The 25748-nt window shown below is 44.3% G+C and overlaps 2 protein-coding genes across 2 annotated transcripts in view; both read left to right on the top strand.

Annotated features, from left to right (window-relative positions):
- Positions 1 to 6542, top strand: part of LOC142814508 (trans-1,2-dihydrobenzene-1,2-diol dehydrogenase-like) — a 41976-nt gene extending 35434 nt beyond the window's left edge. The window contains exons 5-7 of the mRNA XM_075893321.1: positions 626 to 750; positions 4412 to 4562; positions 6121 to 6542. Of these exons, the coding sequence (XP_075749436.1) occupies positions 626 to 750; positions 4412 to 4562; positions 6121 to 6215 (371 nt within the window). The 3' untranslated portion in view covers positions 6216 to 6542. The remainder of the gene's footprint in view (positions 1 to 625; positions 751 to 4411; positions 4563 to 6120) is intronic.
- A 10602-nt stretch (positions 6543 to 17144) lies between these two features.
- The window catches only part of LOC142814507 (trans-1,2-dihydrobenzene-1,2-diol dehydrogenase-like), a 37931-nt gene continuing 29327 nt past the window's right edge, over positions 17145 to 25748 (top strand). The window contains exon 1 of the mRNA XM_075893320.1: positions 17145 to 17347. Within this exon, the coding sequence (XP_075749435.1) occupies positions 17255 to 17347 (93 nt within the window). The 5' untranslated portion in view covers positions 17145 to 17254. The remainder of the gene's footprint in view (positions 17348 to 25748) is intronic.

Here is a 25748-nt window from a genome sequence, read left to right as displayed (position 1 = left end):
ATCATTAAGAGAGACGCCGTAGTGGAAGGCTCCGGAATTATAGACCACCTGGGGTTCTTTAACGTGCGCCAGAATCCGAGCACATGGGCCTAAAGCATTTCCGCCTCCATCGGAAATGCAGCCGCCGCAGCCGAGATTCAATCTTGAAAATTTGATTTGCTGTACAAGCTTGAAGGAAAACAAGGGAGACAGGAAAGAGCGTTTTTTTTTGTCTTCCTTGTTTTTCTTCAAGCTTGTACAGCAAATCAATTTTTCAAGCTTGTACAGCAAATCAATTTTTCAAGTATGAACCAACTCGTCTGCAAAAAAGTAGAGATTCGATCCCGCGACCTGCGGGTGAGCAGCCGAGTACCTTAGCCACTAGACCACCGTGATGGGGCAGAACTTTTGAAATGAAAGCGCCCTTTCCGCAACTCTTCTTTTGCATTTATTGTGCACCCATTTTTCTGCATTAGGCGTTGCTGTGCTTCTTTCTAGTTTGATAAAGTCCCAAAAATTTTACTCAATCTCTCCTTCTTTCCATAAACTGCATGCTTGCTCAATTTGTGTGGCTTCACTAATTAACGTATTGAAAATAAATAATATTTATTTAAAATTTATTTTTGATTATTTAATTCTTTTTTAGGCACCGACACAGCCGTTGCCGTGGCAGTTGAATTCAGCGGTGGCCGGCTCGCAACGTTTGCCTTGTCAAGCGTGGTCAAGTTGCCGGGAGTAGCAGAAATCATTGGCAAAAAAGGCAAGATCACGGTAAGTAAACGTTACACTGATGGGATATTTAAAAGAGCTGACTTAAATGTGTGACCGCGTAGCACTTCGACTGTAGTTTCGCTTTCGAGTCAGTGCTGGTATTGTCATGCGTGTTAACCAACACAAATGACAATGCTTACAGAGTGTCGCATGCTTCGTAACCCTTTGAAGAGGGCAGATATGAGTCTCCACAGTGTGTTATCGCACTGTGTAAAGTGCTCGGTGTTCAAATAGAAGCCATAGCAACTGAAAACAGAAACACATATCTAAGAGTATGCTGAATGCATGAGACAGAAGTGATTCAGAAACAGGAAACTTGCTTTATAAGCCACGTTTCTGACACCAACTACATGAAGAGAGTTCATGATGCCTCGTGGTGCCCTTCGCGACTATTGACCGCCACCCCTATTCCCATCTCCTGCTTCGAAGCCAAAGGAAACGTCACTGTTAATTGCGCGAAATGAGACTGATAGAACTGTTCATAGCCTGACGTTTTTCAAAAAAGAAAAAATCTGGAAGCTTCGTGGAGCTGCGCAGGAGCAAAACTACATTGACACGGAGCCACGCAATTATCAATAGTAAGTAAATAAATAATTTTGCTTTGCAGCTAGAAGACAATAGATTCTCAGATGTTACTTCATTTGGAATAATAATAAAACATGAAACATTCTTCGCATATGTCTATGAAAGTTCACACATATGTGGCCTCTCAATTCTAACTCGTGACCTTCTAAAAGGGGAAACTTGTAATGTGACAACCTATTCTTGCAGCCACTGATCAAAAGTCAATATGCAGAAACGAAGAAAATGACACGAAAATGTCCTTATAGCTCAAACATTGTTCTGCTGACTGTTGACGGGTGCTGCTGCTAGCTGAGGCGCCTCAGTTCCTTCCAATTGAAACCTATTGCTCTTTATAGGTTTGCGCACTTGGGGGCAGGCGCCACTAGATTGCCGCCCACCCGCGCACTTAGCCGTGAAATTGAGGTACAAAAATGACATCAACGTTTCGCCTACAGCGTTGCCTGAGCTGATATCAGTATAACACCAGAGTACGGTGTGACAATGTGATGAAAATGTGAAATAGCTTGTTTAAAGTGTGACTCCATTTCAAAGGTCATGAAAACTATACAAATCTTTTGCTAACGCGATGACTATAGATATCATAGGCGTCTTACAGTTCTCTAAAGTTCCTGTTGGTATTAGTAAAGTATGTTTTGTAGCCATTTTATAGTTCTTCTTCCTGCTCACCAACCTTGCCTTTCTTTTAAACAAATAAAGGAAAAACACATCCAAGGAACAAAATTTATTGATGATTATACAACAAAATCTTTGAACCCCAATGGCTGTTAAGGTTTGCATACTTTGTGCCTTTTAGTATGAAAATGTGAAATGTATATTTTGAACTCAATGTTGACATCAGAAGGTATCTATCTATCTATCTATCTATCTATCTATCTATCTATCTATCTATCTATCTATCTATCTATCTATCTATCTATCTATCTATCTATCTATCTATCTATCTATCTATCTATCTATCTATCTATCTATCTATCTATCTATCTATCTATCTATCTATCTATCTATCTATCTATCTATCTATCTATCTATCTATCTATCTATCTATCTATCTATCTATCTATCTATCTATCTATCTATCTATCTATCTATCTATCTATCTATCTATCTATCTATCTATCTATCTATCTATCTATCTATCTATCTATCTATCTATCTATCTATCTATCTATCTATCTATCTATCTATCTATCTATCCCTCTTTGTACGACGAAATGGCGACGGGGCACTTAGTAGTTAAAGGCTTAAACTTCTTAAAAAGCTCTTTTTGCCCCACACTGAACCGCCAGAGCCAGGAGGCGCCGTCTGGTCGCGAAGAATGTTAGTGATGAAAGCATACACAGACCGCTGTCATCAGAAAGGTGAAGGAGAGAAAAGGGAGAGAGATGGAGGGGGAAGCGGAAGGAAGAGTGGAAAGGGGGCGCCCGGGGGGAGTCCACCTTATATTATTTTTCTTTTTTTCTTTTTTTCTTTATCATTTTATTTTCCTTTGGTTCTTCTTCTTTTTTTTCTTTTTCTGTCTTTTTCCCTCTTTCCCTCAGATTTGAGATTGTATAAAGCGCTGAGCACCAACAAACTATACCTTCAATGTTGATGAAGGCCAGAATCTAGCCCGAAACGTCCAAATAAACCACGTTGTGACCACTCACGGAGTATGTACCTGAAGATATATATATATATATATATATATATATATATATATATATATATATATATATATATATATATATATATATATAATTCAATCGCAAAGTAGACTTTGTGGTTAGAGTGATTCGATATTGGCAGATCAAATACAGAACAAAAACAGAATGCAAATAACGACACGACACTCGCTTCGGGCTTAACGAAGTTTGTTGCGAATCTACTTGGTTCCTAAATACTGGGTAATTGGGATTCACCATAAGATCAAGAAAACGTGAGCTCTGAAGCACAGTACTGGCACTACGTTGCTTCGGAGTTTCTTAAGTTGCTCATAACTCGCGCTATATTACGATATATGCAGGGTGCCCCAGCTATATTTAGCAAATGTTTAAAAATATGCCGACACAAGCGATCAAATGCATGTTCCTGACTGTTGCGTGGAGTGAGTCATATTATTCTTTGTGTTCTGATAAATTGCCCAGTTGGGTCACGTTTATTAACTACGTTTTTAAGCATCAAAAATGGGCCAGAAATTCCAATGATAAAGTTGTTAGTCGCTTTGCAAAGCGTACAGTTACACAGTTTAGAGCTTTATGTTTGTTATATTTATTATTTTCGTTCTATAACTGTCGATTCTCGCAAAATTTAAAAAATACCACGTGACAAGCCAGCTCGTGCGCCATTGCGCACGATGAATTTAGTTCTCCGAAACGTTCTGAGTACGAACGACCATAGCGTTTGCGCGATTGGGCTTTCTCGACAGGGCCGCAACAAGGGTGGTGGCTTTGCGATGAACAGATTTCGCTGTTGGCCACAAAAACGATAGCTGTTCTGACTTCTTACCGCTGTCATAAACCAGTACGAAGGAAGCGTATCTTTTGTACGTGGAACGTTAGGGAACACCAGAATAACGCCAGTGAACGGGTTTGTCATGAGGTATCGTTTTTCGTATTTCACGGGCACTTGTATTTAGCAGAAAAAGAGTAATAGTTCCAAGAAAGAAAGTTCGAAACTGTCTAATTGGATGTTTTCCAAAACCAGTCTACAGCTTTTTCATTTAATTTTCAAACCCATCTTTGCTCTTTCAGAAGTTGGTGGAAAGGGTGTTAGACCAAGTTATTATCAGAACACAAAAAGTAGTCTGATTCACTCCAGACAACGTTCAGCAAGAAGCACTTGGTCGCGTCGTAATTGCGTGTGTTGGCATAGATTTAAAACCCTGGCGCTAACATAAGATAGTTGGGGTGGGGGCCCCCCCCTCAATATATATATATATATATATATATATATATATATATATATATATATATATATATATATATATATATATATATATATTAAATTGATGTGGCACGTTTCCGACCTCCATGGCCGGCTTGTTCAAAAACGGGGTGCAATCATTACTGTTTTTATTTTCATGTATTTTCGTGTAAAGCTCCATCCACCATTCCATGGGACAACTTGCGTCGAGTCACCTGCGGGAAAATTCGAGATCCAACTTCCTCCAACTTCCGTGCCCCACAACTTTCCCAATACGAGTGGCTTGCGGTACCAGGCCGAGGAAGTGAGGAGATGTTTGCGCGAAGGTGAGTGTCCGAGAAAAGCGACGACTGCATGGATGCTTACCGCATGTATTTTTAAAAGCGCTGGTTTTGGTAAATTAGATTATTTAAAATGTCGCGCTTACCTGCGACTGTGTTTTAAACATTTTAGTCCAGAAAAGTTAGTCGGTGAATTTTTTTATCAATACACTTGGTCTCTGTAAATCCTTGCGCTGACGAATTGCCTAGGAATTTTCGTTAAACTTTAAATGATTTTAAATAGAAATTTTTGCGTGCTTCATTAGACGCTGGCAGCGGTATGTTGCACAAGAAATGCACGTGACCTCTACAAACTCAGGTAGACAGAAAATGAGTGCTCGAGCCGGAATCTAGTGGAAGTATTTTTTATCACAGCCAAATATTTTACCACAAAGCCACATCAGCGCTTCAATACACTTTGAAGGAAAAAAAAAACTTTTTAACTGTTATATCGGGAGAGAAGTCGAGTTAACAGAAGTATTGTTGTGTGGCTGGAGTGTAGAATCTCCCCAAGCGACATGGCATATGGATGGCGTAACATGTGGGTGGTTGAAGGATGTCAACCCATTACAAAAGGCTGAGCTGTATATTCAGTGTCATCGGACACACCATCAACAGAGGTGCTCATGTTACTTGGGCTAAAGTTACACGCACACTCGCGCCTCATTGAAGAAGTAAAAGACGATGAAAACGAAGGTGAGCATAAAGGAGTTGTTGAAAGGGCGATGAAGCTAGGTGAAAAATTTTTACGGATTTTACGGTAATGATCTGGAGGTTTTTGTTATTGACAAGTTTTTCCAAGAATACTTTGTTTGTTTTTATTGGTTTGATTTATTAAGAGATCCGTTTCTTGTGTCTTCTTGACCTGAATACAGATGTGCTGTAAACGTTTTAATGCAAAAGGGAAGCTGATTGTTTGCCAATGGCTGTAACTAAACAAATGCATGTTTACACCTCAAAAATGTTCTTCACACATGATAGGCTGTATTGAAGCAAATATATTGAGAACATAACAGTATATCCCTTGAAGTTAGCTTAATGTCTATAATGCGTTGTGGAGCCTCTGTTATTGCCATAAAGTAAATCTGTCATCGTTAAATAATGTATGTATGTGTTACGAAGTAATTATAATATATTCAGTCATACTTACTTGTTAACCTAAAGTGATGAAAAACATGCATGTGGAGATCTTCATACATGATAAGGTGTTACTTTCCAAGCCTTTTGCGTGTATTGAAATAGGCTGCTTCTTCACGTCTTATCAATGAAACGAACAAACTAGGGCAACGCGTCAATCAGATATGCAATCAACAACCCAGAATGCATCAGCGTTAACATAGATTTATGGCATCAGTTTTAACGTGATATAATACGAACGGTAAAATAGTTGAGTTAATCCGTTCCACAAGTGAGCTTTCTGAGATTGGTTTTACCATTGTGCGAACCATCTGCTCACATGTCAAAATACTTTACATGTCAAACCACAAGAAAATAACAAAAAACGTTTTACAGTTACTGTGTCTCAAAATTTATGCGTTGAAATTCTTGTTTCATTGTTTTGCAGGTCTTCTAGAAAGCCCGACAATGACGCATCATGATTCATTGCTTATCGCAGAAATGCTGGACGAAATCTTGAAACAGATCGGCGTTGAATTTTAAAACAGTGTCTTTCTTCATAGGAAACGTTGCAGTCCACAATCAACTGAGTGGCAACATTGAGTTTTTCTTTTTTCGGCTGTGTGAGTGTATTTTTATTACCCGTTTATTCCAGTCTTTCAACTTTTCGGCAACGAAGCCTTCAGAAATTTCACTTCACCACACGAATGCATTCTAAGCTCGCCGTCAGGCGTTGACCAACCTACTGAAAATGTCGAAGATGTTTGTGAAGCTAAACTATACACGTTGGTGTGTGTTAAAACTATTCGCTTCAATCACTTCAATTTTATGTGGCTAAAAGCTTGAATAAATGCTTAAATGCTTTAGAAATGATCACCATTATTAAACCAAATTTTATGTATGGCCGGTGTGGTAAAACAACAATATATAGAAAGCCTTTGTAACATGTATTAATCATAAAATTATAAAACGTGAATTTAAACCAGTAACAAAGCATTTGAGGCTGCCATGAAACATGGCATGGTGTGTGTATTTTAGTGCCCTTGTTGATGTCTGTTCTGCTCTGTTCTGTTTTAACTGTTTTGCTGTGGAGAGGTTGAGGTGCCTATTGCCTCGGCCACTCCATATCACAAAGTTCTGCAGCGAAAATAAAATAATAATACAGAACGGTACCCAAAAATTAACAATACGGAAAAGAAAGAAAAAAGAAAAAAAAACATAATAGCACACTGAAACCAGTTCAATTATCCTGCCAATACACAGTTTTCTTCACGCAGTTCACACAGTCATAAACTACTTACACGCACACCTTACTACTCTATTGCCAGTATATACATGACCACACTTCACATAATACCCATCTCTGGCTGTCAGTCATAGGCGCTTGTCCAGTCTGGTCTCCACTAAAAAGTCTGTCAGGAAGATTATTGCCTTTTTTTGGAGATGCATCTCTGGCCATGGTTCAAGTATTTTCTTTATTGTGAGGGGCCATCTGTCCAAACTTGCTAATTTGTTCTTTAATTTTTCTCTTTCAATCGCGTATATAACGCACTCCAAAAGAATATGGCGAACATTTTCTTCAGCATGACCACAATGACATTCCGGTGAGTTGGATCGATGTATCTTGTGCAGGAAACTGTTTGTGTATGCTACCTCCAATCTAAGTCAGTGGATCAATGTCTCTAGGTGTCGTGGGAGGTCTGTCGCTATGGAAAATTTTCTGTGTGGATCAACTTCATAAAGTACCGTTTCCTTTGATTTAGGGTTCTCAAACCACTTCTCCATCAAATAATGGTTAGCTCCTTGCGATATAAAATGCCGAATATCCGCCCCAGACATATGGATTGCGCAATCCCGTCCTTCCTTCAATGCTTTCTTCGCGAGACTATCAGCATCTTCATTTATCTTTATTCTAATGTGGCTGGGTATCCATTGGAATACGATGTTGTGACCCTGCGATGAGGCATATTCCACAGTTTCTGCGATACATTGTGCTATTTCACCATTTTTGTAAGGTGATCTCACATTTATGATTAGCTGAAGAGCAGGTTTGCTATCAGTGCATATCACCCATTTTCGTGCCTCAGGATTCTCGCAGATAAGCTTAACTGCTTCAAAGATAGCCACCAATTCTGCTGTCGTCGATGAAGATTTGTGCGATAATTTGTACATCTTCTTTTTCTGAATTTCGGGTATAAAGACCGCACAGGCTGACGCTTCTTCTGTGCATGATCCGTCTGTATATATCTTCATTTTTTCATTATGCAATACATTAAGCTGATGAAGTACCAATTGTGCGGCTACTAGAGGTGCCATGTCTGCTTTCTTCTCTATGCCGTCTATTTCACAGATAACGTTAAGAAGTGGCAGCGTCCAAGGTGGTTTTGAAGGTTTCCATTGTTTAAATTCTGGTACTACTGCTTGAAATGATGATATAGTATCCTGTAGTCTCGTTGCCGTTATTTGTGTTAGTGCACCAGATAAGAAATGACTTTCATGTTGCGTGAAAATTCTAAATAAATTTCGAGATGTTTCTTTAGTTCGGAGTACTGCCAAAGGTGGCTCTCGAGCCTCCGAATACACTAAATCACTGGAAGTTGACCGTGGTAAACCCAGACATACCCTCAAGCTCCTTGCCAATAACAAGTGAAGTCTCCTTTCGGTGGAGGCTGGGAGCCCGTGCAACAGAGGCAGTGAGTAAGTTACGATGGGGCGTATCCAGGCAACATGTAGGGCTAGTAATGACTCTGTAGTACCACCCCATTTGGCCCCGCAGAGAGGCTGGAGGATTCGAATGGCCTGATTCACTTTTTGTTCCAGGGTCTGGACATGAGGCGACCATGTTAGTCTCCGGTCTAAAATTACTCCCAAGAATTTATGAGTTTTACCATTTGAATAAGCTGATTTTGCAGAATAATCTTGAAATTTCCAGGTCTTTTTAATGTAAACGGAAGTATGGCTGTTTTGAAGTATGTAAACGGAAGTATGGCTGTATGGGCGCGTACCATGTTCCACAGTTGAGGCGCCGAGGTAAATGGAGAAAGTGAGGCACATAAATCTTGCCACCTTTTGGTTGAAAGCTTCTGCTGTTGTTTACGCATTGCAGAATGTACTTTCTGTGCCACCTTGAAATCTTGTAAATTACCCACCTGCGATATCTTCTTTCAGATCGGCGACGTATTGCCCGAAGCCTCTCATACTCAGCGTCAACACCCGAATACCCATCTGGAATGGGTACTGCACGAGTTGCTTTTGTTAGAAAATGTTTTATCTTCGATGCATACGTTTCTGCGTCAGAATAAGGTTCAAGATTTTGTCTCTGTAGTTCTCGAAAGATTGCCCAATTTGTAATTCTTTTTGTGCGGTTATTTCTCGTTTTCTTCAACTTTGAGTGATATATGAATACTGGCAAGTGGTCACTTCCTCTTGTATCAGCGTCTGCAGTCCAGTCTGCTCCAGCCGCTAATTCAGGGGAGCACACAGTGATGTCTAGTACGCTGCAGTAGTTAGGCCCCCGTAGAAACGTCGGAGAACCATCATTGAGTATGGTGTAACCATAATCTTCGCATATTTTTACTTTAGCAGATCCCCTTACACTACGACGCTCACTACCCCATAATTCATGGTGCGCGTTAAAATCACCACATATAATTATGGGATCATGGTCAGATCTACACACTGCAGCCAACTCTGCGTATGAAACGTTTGCTTGAGGGTGCACGTAAACACTAACTACAGGTACAGTAACGTTACCAAACTTCACATTGCATCTAACGAATTCTGGAGCATCTGTTTTTGAAGTAGCCACAAGTGTCGACGGAATATCGCGTCTCACACACAACATCACTCTGCTTTTTGCAGCAGGACGTTCTGCTTGGTACACCACATAATTGGACAAACGAAAGTTAGTGGATACTCTTGTTTCGAAAATACACAAAAACGGAAATCCGTGCTGAGCGACGAATTTCCGAAAATCTCCACTTTTATTCTGCAAACCGTTGCAGTTCCACTGGAATATTGCACTTCTTTTGTACCAGTTAGATAGTCCGGTAGCCATGATTACGACAAGAGAAGATGTTCAACATCTAGCAGTAATTTCACTTCTGGTAAAGAACCTGCTTGTGGCAGGGATCGTGGAATTGCTTTAAGAGCCGCAAAGATTATTGGTAAAATGACTTGCTCATTTCCAGCTGTCTCCGCCGAGATCGCATTTCTTGAAGAATTTTTCCTCAGCAAGCTGCTGTGACCCTTCCCTTTGGTAGTCAGTGGCTCCTTGGCTGTGTCTGGCCCGGCAGAAAGTTCCACTTCGGCATGTTCCTGGGCCCGGACTTCTTTGCCAACGCGATGTTTTGGTGCTGAGCGCTTCAATACTTCCGAGTAAGAGTCGTGGCGCCACGGTTTTGCACTTCCTTGGGCCGCAGGAACATCTTCGACTATATCCGCATTGGGTGCTGGACCTCTTTGTATCTTGTGGTACCCTTTTATAACTCTCTCTCTTTGTGCCGCTGATGCCAAACGGTTTCGAGAGCAGCCTGAGAACGACGCCGGATGTGGTCCAGCACAGTTGGCACACTTAGGTTGACGCTTCGAGGTGCATTCTTTGTAATCATGTGCGCCCGCACATACCTTGCATCTCTTGGTTCCCCTGCAAGTCTTAGCCTTATGCCCATATCTCTGGCAGTTGTAACACCTTACCGCCGGCTCAATGTATTCCTCGACAGTGTAAACCGTAAAGCCGAGAGCAACTCTTTTTGGCAATGGCATGTCATGTCTAAACTGGAGTATTACATTACGTATGGGCTGCATTGTGGCACTTCCATCTTCATTTCTTGCCCATCTCTTTTGTCGTGTGACTAAGATTACTCCTGCATCTTTAAGATATTCCAGTAGGTCATACTCACTGTATTCGAGTGGAACATCTCTTATATTTGCTAGGGTCTTCATGTAAGACTGAGGTATCATCACATGTACAGGCAATCCAGCCAGACTCTTGATCAGCAGCAACTTGTTTGCCGAGTACAAAGACCGTACTCCAACACAAAAACTTCCGTCTCTGTTGATTCTTGATGATGTCACTTTCTCATTGATAGCTGAGATTATCTCAGATGCAATGCGATTGGGATTCACCTTCCAGAAGGAGTCCTCGGCAGCGATTGGTCTGAATACCACCGGTATACCCGTAGCTCGGTTCTTGTGATGGGTGACCCCCGTGTAAGCTCCCTCGTCTTCCTTGGGTGCTTCTGTATCCATCTGTGTCATGTCATTAAGGGAGTACGTCGATGTAGCATCATCGTTGTCAACCTCTTGTTCCTCCTCTGTACGCCTCTTCTTGCACTGCGAGGCCTCGATGTTCTCTGTATGGGACGTCGATATTGTTGCTGAGCCTGCAGCAAGTTGAAGTCGAGCGGGGTGAATAAGTGGTGTTCCGCTTGGCGCTAACGACATCTCGTTGTCCCCCATACCCGGGCTTTGCCAGGTATGAGGCACGGGCCCGCTAAGGGGCAATTCTGATCGCGTTGCGTAGTGAAATTCCGACTCACCGATGTTTAGCTGCCACTATGGAGACAATCCACCCACTGCACACACTGTAAAAAGATCCTGAACTCAATATAATAACTGAATTAAGAGAGCGAAATGAAACTACAGGCTTCTTCCATTCACTTCTTCTTCCTTGCGTTGTTGATGTCCTATAGTGTAATGTCTCGGCCGTAACTCATTCGTTTTGAATAAGAAACCGTTGGCTACCCTCTTCCCTATTGTTAACAAGGTAACAGTTTCATAAAATAGCAGCCGTAATTTTTTGTAAATGTTGACTTTATCAATGCAGTAAAGACGCTTCTGAAATTGTGGTTCCATTAAGGTTCACCATTTATTTCATGTATAAAGATGCGTATAGACAATCGCAGAGGTGCTATACATTGAACATACCCCAGTTCTAGGCTCCCTGTCCTTCCTCATTTATTCCTCCTCCTCCTCCTCCAGTCCTTCCTCCCTGTCCTTCCTCATTTATTCCTCCTCCTCCAGTTCTAGGCAGTTCTCATGTCTCTCTCCAAACTAAGAAGTATTATTATTTTTCTGCTGAAGACAAGTACTAGAACGCTGGCAGAACACACAATAAAAACAAGGTTCATTTGTTTCATGAATTTATTAAAGTGACGTTATCAGGATTACTTGCAGTTTCTCAAATAAATAACTAACTACAATAGACAGGTTTGAATAAAATGTATTGGTAAAAAACAAAAAAAACTGTACATGACGACAAATTTGACGTCTAAGCCTATTTCTGTGTAGGACGCTGTAGTTACCAAGAAAAAGCAATGCATGCCCATTTCACGCAGTTTACTTATTTCACACGACGAATATGTACTGGCAAATGAATGAATGAATGAATGAACTAATACAATTTAACGTAGGACAATGTCTATCACGACCCAGGCTTTGGTCTCCATTGGGGGAACGTCAAGGCTTTTCCTCCACGCCGGCTCACAGGCTTGCTGGACTACTCACAATGGGATGGTTCACCTCGACGACCACTTTCCCGTAGTAATTTCAATCATTTTTATAACTACATCATCCTTGCCAACACATGTTTGACTGTTGCTGAACCTTCGCGGCACAACTTGCACGTGTCGACTTGACACTTGTTTCGGTAGATTTCTTTTAGACGGTGTAGGGCTGTAAAAATGCCCGGAAGGCTTTCTGCAACGCATTTATTCCACTGCGTACCAAGCATGTCAGATACCTTCTTGCTGGTTTTAGTGTGCGTCTTGAACATGAGACTTTTAGGTGGGTAACAGCAGTAGCAATGTTTTGTGAACTGATTGACGCTGCTGTCTTCGATGCGTGAAGGTCGTTTCCCAAGTCAATTATAAAGCATTCCGCATCGACCCTCTCGACTGAGCCTACAGTCGGGTACAAATTTTAAGGAGACAGAAGAGGACGCGCCCAGATGACCCCAGTGCCTCGCCCGACTTGGTCCATGGCCAAAGAGATAATATTGCCACGTCAAACAGAGGTCTTGCCATGGCCAAAGAGATGATATTGACGTCAAAACAGAGGTCTTGCCGGAGAGATTGAGACACCAGAAGCAGGTTGGACTTTGGACTTTTAATAGAACGCACAAGCGAGTTCTTCGTTTTCGTCCATTTCATAGTCCTTCATGGTACATGCACAACTGACATCGTCTTTCTTGAGAGAGCACGTGACAATATCACTCACGTTCTATAGACCTCCTGTCGGTAACATCACCAGCCATCTGCGTCTTGATGCCAATCTTGAATGCGTGTCAATCGTGCATGCTTGTGTGTATTAGTGTTAAGCATGGAAGCGACACTAAAGGAAAATATTAGCCCAATGTTGGTTGCTCACATAGCGGTCCTGAAACCTCGTAGTGTTACTTTGGTTCTAAGGAAGTGCCTATTTTGAAATAAAATCACGTTTTAGTAGTCCACATTGAGTTAGTGCACTTCAAATATCCCGCCAGAAAGGTTTCACGTCACTGTTGCCGTGCCCAATGTTGCCTACCTTTACTGCACGGCCAACGACCAGAGTAGTAGCTGAATTAAAAGAGCCGCAGTAGCACTAACGGCAACTGAGCGATTTTCTGCCATGGCCTCCAAGATGACGGGCCGTGGTGTGTTTTGATTGCTTCCATTGAGCCCGGCTAGATGACATCACCTGTCCAGCCTAACCAGGTGAACACGAAACACCCGGAGCTTTTTTTTTATAAATCAAACACAAACGGACTAGGAGGAAATCACAAAGTCTCTTGATGCACAGACTTTTTATTGCATCTAGTTTGATTACTGGTGAATAAATGTGGATCTGACGTCATTGGAATGATTTCGTAACTATCCCTCTCGTGGAGCCCGTTACGTGGTATATCTACCTTGATTTCTCGGTAAGTAGGGCACTGCTGTTGATAACATTGCTGTTTTGCACATTATGATAGATTGCACTTTCACTGCGATAAAAATTGTTATTCGTATTTTGTGTCTCTTCAACGACTTTAACAATATTTCACTGCGAAAGTGAGCCTCACAAATATGCCGGGATGAGTTGTCTTCATACATCATTGCATCACATTTGACGTATTGCAAGACGAGTACTCGTAATACTCTGAAAAAATATTTTCTAGGAACTTACTTCTTGGTAACAAAAAAAAGTTCAGCTTGCACTTGTGACGCAATGTTGGAACCATCAGCGGAGATACAGTGTTCGACTTATCTGAGTTTTTAAGGTAATGTCGAGCTTTTGATAAAGATGCTATGCTTTTCCTAGTAGTACTTAGTATGACTAGATTTGGCTAGATATATTACGTGTGTGCCGATTTCGGTCACATGACTAAGTGTTACTTGGCTTATGGTGATAAATCTTAACGTGACTATAGATAATGCGATGTTGCGTGATTTCATTATTGGGAACAAATGTTACTTGGTTTTTAGTAAAGTGACAAGATTCTGTTTTACGTTATGAACTTTATAGTCATCCGAGAATTTATGTAATGCTACGTGATTATTGGTTACGTGAGCGTGGTTACGTGATGTGTAGTCGCGTGACGTAACGTTAAATGGCGTTACGTGACTTTCAGTCATGTAACAGACCAGCCCATCCTGATGCATACGTTCCACGCTGGAAAATCGGCACGCGTGTTAGGGAAGTCAAGCAGAAGCTCAAGAGGGCGAAGCCAGAACGTACTAGTGAATGATGCTGGTAATTCCTGTTCGCAATGCGCGGTGCAACAAAAAACTTGGCGAGCTTCATTTTTAAAAACACATTCAACTTCCTATAGTGCTGACTTTAGGAAAATTCAACACTTGTAGCTCTAGTTTTGCTCACATCGCCGTAATTAAATTTTCTCTGGCTGCAGGTTCCTACCATGTAGGAACAAAAGGTGATTTTTCATCGCACAGATTCAGTAGATGCATGTTTTTGTTGCTGGTCCCGAATAAATCCGACCAAACACAGGCTACGGTCGCCAAATAACGATGAAGCTGAAATACAAGAACGCTTGCGTTCTTACAGCAAGATTGCAGTTGCTGATGGTTGCGGACGGGTGGAAACAAGGACAGAGAGGAGAAAGAAGTGGTTCGAAGGGGCAGTGCAATAAAGGATGGGCATGCCACGAAAAACAACTTTATGGCGGAGTTCTCGGTCAAGGGCTCGGGAAATTATTACGCGGAAGTTGGGACAAGAAAGAAAAGAAAAAAGTTTGTCTCTGTTCTTTCGTCTTTACTTTTTTCTCTTATTTTGTTGCGTTACATAACGCTACTTCCTAACTTTTTTCTTACTCTATGGCGGGGAATCGAACCTTCACCAAAGCTCTTTGCAGCAAACACTTCTGTTGCTGCAGGCAACGTCAATGGTTGTGCATAAAACAATGAATAATAGACCAATGACAGACCATGATGAAATGTGGCGAAGCGGAATGACCGGTGATTGCAGAAAAAGCGCATTCACTTGTCACATACGTCTGACGAAGAACAAGCTCAGAATAGAGAGAACCTAATTTATTGGAAAACCACCCGTGCAAACAGGCACAAGGCAGGCGTACCTTCAAGTGCGTATTATTAGGTATGGATCCAATTAGAGGGCCAAGTGTTCTTATGCTGTAACCGTCACTTGGCGTTAGGCCGCGAAAACCCCAAATGGCATAGCCAGCTGCAGTGGCATATTGAGTGCGTGCTCATGCTATGGAAAAGACTTCGTCCTTTTGTTGTTCGAACGTATTGATGGTGATGTTGGGTACGGACATTACTGATATGGCTTGAAAAACCCGACAACACAAACCACGCATAAAAATTGAAAGAGGAAATAAGCGAGCAATATAAAAATAGAGGAGCAAATTAAACGAAAGTGTGATGAAAATCAGAAATATTGAGAAATAAGGAAAAAAAAACAAAAAAAGCAGGAAACAAAAAAATGAATAAAGAAATGAAGGGAGGAGAAAATACGAAGAAACCTGAAAGGAAACAAAAGAGGCTGCCCAGCTCCGTATTCCTTCCAGGCTTGGCGCCCCTAGTGCACAGACCCGTGCATATTTCGTGTTCACTACACTTCTGTGCACTCGTCGGGCCCGAGTTTTGCTACGACAGCGTTGAAGGGACACTAAACTGAAACAAAAAATTTGTTTAGATGGATGTAGTGGTCTCTCACAGAACTCTAACGCTGTCATTCGTACCGTTATATGTTAATCATTAAAGGAGAAAATCAGCGACAAAGCATCATTTTTAAATTTCGCGCCGAATTGTGATCGCGTGGCTCCCACGAATGTCAAAAGTACATTCGTCGTAATTTGCCAGCAGCTGTGCAAAGAAATTTGAGGCTACTTGCTACGTTATGTCTCTTGACTCACGAGCACACATTGGGCTACATTTGTACCTAGTAGGAGCTACGCAAGACTTAGTAAACACCATGGGAATCTATGAAATCACGGCATTTGGTTCAAGAATTTTAAAGTGGCGGTGCCACCCGCGTTTTCTGTATAGGCGTTTTCTTGCTTACGAAACGCCTTCTCGAGATAAGCGTGAGAGTAGCGTAGCCAAATTTTTTTCTAGAGGTGGGGGTGGCAGGGGGTGTTCTGTCATACTTTATGCGTGTTCATGCATGTACATGTACGCAAGCAAAAGTGAAATATTTCGGGGGGGGGGGGAGGCATTTGAACCTCTGCCTCCAGCTTGGCTACGCTAATGAAACACGGTGATAATGGTACAGTGAAAGAGTAGTTTATACAGAAAATCATTTTCTTTTTCAGTGACTTCCTAAACAGCTCGTCTCGGAGGAATTCCGGCGACGGTGTCGGTGAGGGTGACGTTGTCGGCTTCGTCAGTGTGATATAGAAAAAAGCATTAGTGACCGCGTTCTTGTATATCTTAAAGAAGCATGGTTTCCGACTCGTACTTTTACTGAGGGTATAGAGTGTCGAACGCCTATATAGCTTTCCTTTACACATGTGTCAGTGGCCGCTGTGTGCGTCGTTTGAGTGTAAGAAGGAGAATAAAAAATGAGAATAAACAAAAATCTGTCTACTGCATTTGTGAAACAAGTGAGCGCTACACCGCCGTGAAGCCTCGAGCGAATGACAGAGCAATGTTCAACGGCTAATAACAAAACACGGAATTGTTGCTTTCATAATAGGGCATAGAAGCACCTATAAATTTAACGCAATATAGAATGTCAAAAAACAGAGCCGCACATAGTTTACGTTGCCTCACGCAGCGCCGTACGTAGCGGTTGCAACAAGGCCGGCGCGTGAAGGTCTCCCGACGGCCTCGCCGGCGGAACACGTTTATCAGCTTCAGTGTGCGAGTGGCCGGTGAGAGCGACTCTTGGCGGCAGCGAAATAACTACAGCGCCTGCCAAGAACTTGGCACTGTGGCGCCCTTGCTTCGCTCTTTCTTTCCCTCTCACTGCTGGGAAAGAGCACAACACCACCCCCTCTCCCGGAATACAAACAACAACACGGCTTTGTGACCGGAAGCGCGTTTGACTTCCAAACACTTCGTCGTCGGACGTCTATTCTGCTGCGTGCCCGTTCTCATTGTCAGCGGTGTGCGCCGAGTGGGTGAGAGGACCGTTGAAACATGGCCCCGACTCGTTGGGGAATCGTGGCCGCCGGCCGCATCTGCAACGACTTCGTCGACTGCCTGAACAACTTGCCGAAGGATGAGCACCAGGTGGGTAGGCTTCGATGACAGAGAGGTGGCTCATCTTGCGCTTTTCGGTTTCTTCTTGAGGGGCGGGCAGTAAGAAGTTATTTTGCGCTCTAAACCAAGCATTCATGCCTTATACTCTCTCTCTCTGTTTCTCTCTCTCTATATATATAAATAAATAAATAAATAAATAAATAAATATATATATATATATATATATATATATATATATATATATATATATATATATATCAGTCACTGCGTCGGAAAGGCTGCCACGCTAATGGCGGGGCTTGCATGAGGCGATTATGCACTTTCGCATAAAATCCCACTGATGTATAAGTGTCCAGTCAACGTGTACGAGAGGCAAAAAGCGTGCGGAGGCGCATTTATTGTGAAGTACGCTTTTTTCTTTCTCGAAATACGTGCTGAAAATATTTGCTGTATATATGGCCAGCGGGCGCTGGTTCATGGGCCACTGGACGCGGCAGCGGCTGTTAGAGCTCCGGAATGTGAGCCCCAACGGACATATCTCTATGTTTCAAATTAAATATTTCTCTCTATGTATATTTGGACTACTTAGAAGTGCGATTTTTCTGCAAGAGATCTACTTGTGCTGTAAACGCATTATACTTCGAATTTTATTATAATCTTGTCGCGAGAGCAAGGTTTCCAGCTTCCGTATCTTCTCAGGAAATTTGTGCAATACCAACTCCTCTGCTTCTTTTTTAAGTCTTTCTTTGTACTCTTCTACCTTTGGGTTTGTTTCTCTGGCCATTACAGAGCTTCGGCTTTTGACTTTAATGGAATGTGGGGTAAATCGTGTTTTCCAGCCTGGGACAGGAGCCTACACGCTGCATTTACGGCTTAAAAACGGAGCAGTCAAGGTCACCCCCGTTCGGGATTCGAAGGGGAAAGCTTACCCGGAAAAGCGTCTAGCAAGAGGCCGGTCCGGCGCCACCGTCTGAGTCTAAGCCATTGTGAACAGGCACGCGTGTCATTGAGAATGACATGGGGACGCGACCACTTAGCCTGACCGAGACATAGTGGCGGCCGGCAAACGACCATATTCCCCCGCGCTCTTGTTAGGATGTCGGGGCGCCTCGCTGTCGCATGTACACCTGATAAGCAATAATGCACCCATCGCTCTTAAAGAAGCTTCTAGAAAGCAACAATTAACGAAAGAACTTACGGGGCCCGAGCGTGGGAACGGCCGCCGACGGTAGTCGGCCGAAGGAGGCAGCACGGCTTGGCATGGGAGAGGCCTCATTCGCGTAGCTAATCCTACCATGTCGCCAGTAAACCTGCTCAGCGGAACAAAGCTTGGATGGGCTTCATCTATTCATGACGCACAGCTGGCAATCACGGCCCCCGAGAACGATCAAGTGCCTCAAGAGTTTGACATAGAGACTGGGGATCACCTACAGCCATCTGAGCGGGATGAACTGCTGTCGCTCATTGAGAAATACCGCCATCTATTTACGAGCAGTGACAACCCCATCCGGCAGACTCATGTCGCTGAACATGTGATCGACACAGGTGATTCTCGACCAATTCATCAGCACCCATATCGTCATTCTCCTTTTGAAAGACAACAGATTGAGCAACAAGTAGAAGAAATGCTGCGCGATGGGATAATTAGAGAGTCTCACAGTCCTTGGTCATCACCTGTCGTCCTCGTGAAGAAGCCAAATGGGACTTGGCGTTTCTGCGTCGATTTCCGCAGAGTCAATGAGGTCACTAAAAAAGATGTGCACCCACTGCCACGAATTGATGACATTCTCGACGTGCTACAGGGGTCAAAATACTTCACCACACTTGATCTAACATCAGGCTACTGGCAAGTGGGCATCAAGGAGGAAGATAAGCAAAAGACCGCATTTGCCTGTGGATCCGGCCTGTACGAATTCAATGTTGTCCCTTTCGGCCTGTGCAACGCCCCTGCCACATTCCAGAGAATGATTAACAAAGTCCTCAGTGGTCTTCTCTGGAGAGTTTGTTTGGCCTACTTGGACGACATCGTTATTTTCTCGAAGACTATGGCAACTCATTTGCAAGATTTGGAAAGTGTGTTTTCGGCTTTGGACGTGGCAAACTTACGACTGAAGTCCGAGAAATGCAGCTTCGCTCGCCAGGAGATCAAATATCTTGGACACATTCTCACAGGTGAAAGCATCCGGCCGGACCCAGACAAAGTAGCAGCGATCGAGAAATTCCCAAAACCACGAAACAAGAAAGGTGTACAGAGCTTTCTCGGAATCTGTAACTACTATCGGCGATTTATCAAAGATTTCTCTCGCATTTCTCGACCTCTGACCAACTTAACCAAAAAGGATGTTCCTTTCGTCTGGGATGCGGCATGCGAAGTGGCCATGCAAACCCTCAAAGAGAAGCTGATCACAGCCCCAATTCTGCGTCAATTTGAGCCGGGAAAGCCGATAGAGGTGCACACTGATGCCTGTGATTACGGCATTGGCGCCGTGCTTGTACAGAAAATTGGAACTCAAGAGAGAGTCGTCGCCTATGCCAGCCGCCACCTTAACAAGGCTGAGATGAACTACAGTACCACTGAGAAAGAATGCCTCGCCGTTGTGTACGCCTGCGGACAGTTTCGGCCATACGTCTTTGGTGCTAAGTTCACGGTCGTGACTGACCAAGCCAGCCTGGCTTGGCTAATGAAAGTAAGGAATCCGAACGGTCGACTTATGCGATGGTCTCTGTTGCTTCAGGAATTTGACATAACGTTGCGACACCGCCCTGGCCTCAAGAATGGAAATGCCGACACGCTTTCCCGCCTTCCTCATGATCCCGCGCCTGTAAGCGAAGAAAACCCCTTACCGTTGCTGGTTCTGGATCAGGTGGATGTTGGAAAAAAGCAGAGGGCAGACCCATGGATGAAAGAAATTATACAGCACCTCGAGCACCCGGATGCGCCCGTTGTCAGGAAAACTAAAAGAACGGCACGGAGCTTTCGGTTGATCGACGGTGTACTGTATCGAAGGGCGAAAGGGTTTCAGGAGGATCGTGCTGCGCTCGTTGTCCCCAAGTGCTTGAGGTCTGAGATTTTAAGGTACTGCCATGACGCCACCACGGCAGGCCACTTAGGTGTCAAGCGCACATGGGAGAAAGTTCGTTGCCGATATTTCTGGCCGAAGATGTTCTCGTACGTAAGCAAGTACGTTCTCTCCTGCCCTGACTGCCAGACACGAAAGCAACCACCGGGGAGGCCGGTCGGTTTCCTCCAACCGATCCCACCTGCAGGTCGACCTTTTCAGCAGGTGGGCATGGACTTCATTGGGCCTTTCACTAAATCCAAAGCAGGGAACCGCTACATCGTCGTGATTACCGACTACCATACGAAATGGGTCGAGGCTGTCGCGTGTCCAGCGGCCACTGCCGCAGAAGCAGCCAGAGCTTTCGTCGAACAAATCGTCCTACGTCATGGTGCCCCGGAGAAAGTAATAAGCGATCGTGGGCAGCACTTTGTCGCCAACTTGACCGAAGAAGTATTCCGGCTCGTGGGTAGCGAGCATGCCACCACAACAGCATACCACCCACAGGCCAACGGCTTGTGCGAGCGTTTTAACCGCACGTTGGCTGACATGCTCAGCATGTACGTTTCCTCACACCACCGCGACTGGGATGAATTCCTACCGTACGTTCTTTTTGCATATAATTCTTCCACCCACGAGACGACTGGATTCACTCCCTTCTTTCTTCTTCACGGACATGAACCGACACTACCGGTGGATGTAGGGTTGGGCGCGCAACGCGGATTCGACTACACCCTGGATGCAATGAAAGTGGCCCGCAGGCTGCGGCAGGCTCGAAAAATAGTAAATGAACGGGAGAAGCGTCAGCAGGAGAAGAACAAGCGCAGCTATGATGCTAGGCGACGAAGTGCTGTTTATCATCAGGGCGACTTGGTGTACTTGTGGACTCCCTCCCGGGCGAAAGGGAAGACGACGAAGCTTCTTCACAAATATCACGGACCTTTCCGTCTTGTGCGCCAGGTAGCCGAGAACAACTGGGAGGTGGTAGACCAAACTGGGAAAAAACGTGACGTTGTGAATGTGGCGCGTTTAAAGCCCTGCCACGTTCGATTGGGCTCCGATGCCGACGACGCGGACGATGAGTCTGATGATAATCATGAGGTGCGCGATCTCGGTGGTGATGTGCGCGAGGGAAGTGCCAGGAGAGATGACCACGGATTGCATCAAAGTGTTGTGCGCGAGTGCGGCTCCAATGGTGATGTGCGCGAGTGCGGTTCGCGAGTGGGTCAGGAACCCCGTTTGCAACATTGTGTGCGCGGGACACAGACCAGTGTTCCAGTACAGCAGTGCGAAAGCTACGACACGGACACTGAACTTTACTCGGACTGGAAGACATTTTCAAGTAATAACAACGCACAACAGAATGTCAGTGCTTACGAAACGGACACTGAATTGTATTGCAGTACCAATGAGTGAACCCATATATTTCTGTGTCCAATGATTTTGTTTTGTTTTTCATCTGTTGTTTTATGTAATTTTTTTAAAACATCTCACACACTTGTTGAATGCAAAACCTTTTGTATAATTAGTCTATTTATTGTCTTTATTTATATAGTATTTATTATTGTATATTAGTCTATTTATTGTCGTGTTTTGCAGATAAAACGAGTGGGGCACTCTTTTTCGTAGGGGGGAGGTGTCGCGAGAGCAAGGTTTCCAGCTTCCGTATCTTCTCAGGAAATTTGTGCAATACCAACTCCTCTGCTTCTTTTTTAAGTCTTTCTTTGTACTCTTCTACCTTTGGGTTTGTTTCTCTGGCCATTACAGAGCTTCGGCTTTTGACTTTAATGGAATGTGGGGTAAATCGTGTTTTCCAGCCTGGGACAGGAGCCTACACGCTGCATTTACGGCTTAAAAACGGAGCAGTCAAGGTCACCCCCGTTCGGGATTCGAAGGGGAAAGCTTACCCGGAAAAGCGTCTAGCAAGAGGCCGGTCCGGCGCCACCGTCTGAGTCTAAGCCATTGTGAACAGGCACGCGTGTCATTGAGAATGACATGGGGACGCGACCACTTAGCCTGACCGAGACATAGTGGCGGCCGGCAAACGACCATATTCCCCCGCGCTCTTGTTAGGATGTCGGGGCGCCTCGCTGTCGCATGTACACCTGGTAAGCAATAATGCACCCATCGCTCTTAAAGAAGCTTCTAGAAAGCAACAATTAACGAAAGAACTTACGGGGCCCGAGCGTGGGAACGGCCGCCGACGGTAGTCGGCCGAAGGAGGCAGCACGGCTTGGTATGGGAGAGAGTGTCACGTGCGGAGGACCTTTCCCTTTGCGTGTTTTCATTTTGGTAAGGAGGTTTTTACAAATGTAGTGCCTTTTATGAAAGTGTTTCTGTGATTGGTTGAGATGCTGCGAGTCCGAACATGTGATTGGTTTTTGTGAAGACTCTTTGTTCGACCAAGGGTTAAAAAGAGGATGTTTGAACTTGAAAAGTGAGCGGAGCGGAGTCGGGAGTAAGCGGCGGATCTCACCACCGGAGACCAGGCCATGCCGGCCGAGGGGTATGCCACCATTTTCCATGTTTTGTCTTTGTGACCCAGTGCATTTTGTAAATATAAGTTGTGTTAGCTAAATAAACCCCCAATGAGTGCTCCCCGAAATCATCGTCTTGACGTCTCATCGATTGCCTCAGCGGAGTTTCACCCACGCTTATTCGTCTCCCTGGTCGTTCGATGCGCCTAACTTGAACAACCCCGACGTTTCGCTACAATCTCAACTTTGACTCTTGAGTCTCGAGCTTGCCTTGTCGGTGAATACTGATCAGTCGTAGTCGTTGGTCTTATTAAAGTAAAGGTGTTTTTCTTTTCGCCGCCATGTTCTCTGTGGAAAAGCGATTGTGGAAACATGACATAAGAAGTCCTGCCCATAAAACGGAAGATTGTCATATCGAAAAACGACTGATCACCGACGATCCCAAGCAGGAGTGACACCTGTTTTTTACGAAGGGGGGGAGGGTATGACAATTGAGTTACTTCAGGGGGGGAGCAAAGGGGGGAAATGTAGGTGTTGTGGTCCGATTATGTTCGCTTTTAGAGGGGGGGGGGGCAAAGAGCGACAAGCGAAGGTTTAGGCGTGTCTGGAAAGGCCACACCTCTGCGTGCGCTTGGCGGCACCGGGTTTAGTAACCTGGAGCCACTGAGTAAATAAGCAGTACTTCACCCGCATTCGAGACCACAACTGAACGGAGTGACGCTTGCTTTTAAGGTTTGCATCACACTGTAGGTGCCATAAATAGGCTATCCAACAAACTTCCTTCATCAATATTATACAGCTTTCAAACTGTAGAACATCGGTTGATTTCAAAAAGTTTGAAATGAAGCGTTGCCTAAATTGTACCTAACCTAACTGAAATTCAAAAAAAAATTGTTACTGTCCTGCGACCACATCATCCTTCGCGAAAACCGGCGAAACAGAAATTGACATTTTCGAAAATCCACGGTGCATTGACAGATGCCGCATCAGTAGTGACTGTGATACAAAACAGCACAAAAATAGATTTTTACATGCAGCACGGTGTGTGCACAGCGGCGACACTGAAATTCGCTCTACTTTTCGGAGAATACCGGCAACGCATCCGCACAAGGTAACCGTGCAAACACCTCAGTATGAGCGCATTACTAAGTGTTACAAGCTGCCACTCCAGTGTCGGCAGGAGGAATAAAATCAGTTTAGTTCGTTTCGTACACAAGCGGAAGCAGTGAAAAGATCAGAGGCGTGCTGAGTGGGACAAAGAAACGGCACATTCAATATGCAGTATGTGGCTCAAGAAATGTAACACTTAAAATAACAAGCATACATATAAAAAGAATATTTGAGTTCACAAGCAACAAGGATTAGGATAGGCACTAAATTACATACAATGAAAGAAACATTCGAATAAATAAAGAATAGCTAAAGACATATGTGAATGTTCACGAAGTATTAATAGGTGGTGGCATACGTGCGATGACCGGCATCGTTGAATCCGCGACGATCGGAAGCGAGAAGTCCTCAAGAGTTCTGGCACGACTGCGATGCCGGCGGCGTTCCAACGCTGACGTTCCGGGAACAAGGGTATGATGGAAAATCCTGGCAGGTTGAACTAACCTGATGTTACAATGTGTTCGTGGCAGACGTTCATTTGATTGATTGATATGTGGAGTTTAACGTCCCAAAACCACCATATGATTATGAGAGGCAACGTAGTGGAGGGCTCCGGAAATTTCGACCACCTGGGGTTCTTTAACGTGCACACAAATCCGAGCACATGGGCCCACAGCATTTCCGCCTACATCGGCAATGCAGCCACCGCAGCCGGGATTCGATCCCGACACCTGCAGGTCAGCAGCTGAATACCTTAGCCACTAGATCACAGTGGCGGGGCAGACGTTCATTTCGCGTATAATCGAAAGGTCAAGTTCAGGTGGCCAGCCGATGCATAGCCACACTAAAATCTTCTACAAGAGATACTCGATGATCTTCTTCTACTTCATGTTGCACCAGCAACCAGACTGCTTAGCAAGACAATATCCTGCGCTTTATTCCCCTTCTGCCCTTCTTACCCTCCTTGGGAGAAAAAGGACCACGTGACATTGGTCAAACCTCCACCCTAAAATATATTCCGACCACGCTGCATTCCACTCCCACCATAATTTTAGAGACGTCATGCGGGCGCGCGAGGCCTATTACACTGTTTTTGCTCAGAGCAAAAGGAGAAGGAAAAAAACATTTATTTGGCACCGCGTACATGGAACTGATGTTCGGCATGCAAGAGTCCACTGTTGGTCCGGCAGCTTGAAGACATTGGTCCCTTGCAGCTACTTCTGCCCGCTCCGTGACCCAATCTTGTGTTGCTTGGCACTGCTAAGGAATGTGTGAATGAATTTACTCTAGTTAAGGACAGCGGCAGAGAATACGGTAAATATTTGCGCCCTCTCTTTGGTAGAGTTTACAAGACCTGGAGTAAATTAAGGGGTTAATGCGTGAGCGTGGTGACGAGAAGGCCAGAGAGAAACCAGCCGGCGTGCCATCCATGGTGAAACTTAAGTACGGCAAAGTGTCATTTGGGGAACATAATTAAAGAAGACTGAAAAAAGATGGGAGATATTTCCCAGAAATGAGTAGAGACTGAGTTGGAGGTCGGTGCGCCCCTGTCCTGGAAAAAAAAAATGGCAGCATATCCACGGAGTGAATGATGGAGAGTGGGGCGAAGAATCCGTCCGTCCATTCGTTCTTGCTCCCATCCGTCCATGCGTGCATCTGTGTGGCCGTCCGTGCATCCTTCTGCCCGTCCGTGCGTGCGTCTGTTCGTGCGTCCGCGCGTCCATCTGTGCGTCCGGCCCGACATTCCTCCATGCATCCACTCCTGCGTCCGTCCATGCGTCCATC

This window comes from Rhipicephalus microplus, chromosome 4 (assembly GCF_043290135.1).
Source record: "Rhipicephalus microplus isolate Deutch F79 chromosome 4, USDA_Rmic, whole genome shotgun sequence".
Lineage (NCBI taxonomy): Eukaryota > Metazoa > Arthropoda > Arachnida > Ixodida > Ixodidae > Rhipicephalus > Rhipicephalus microplus.
Note: the sequence above shows the minus strand (reverse complement) of the source record. Positions and strands in the feature narration are given on the sequence as shown.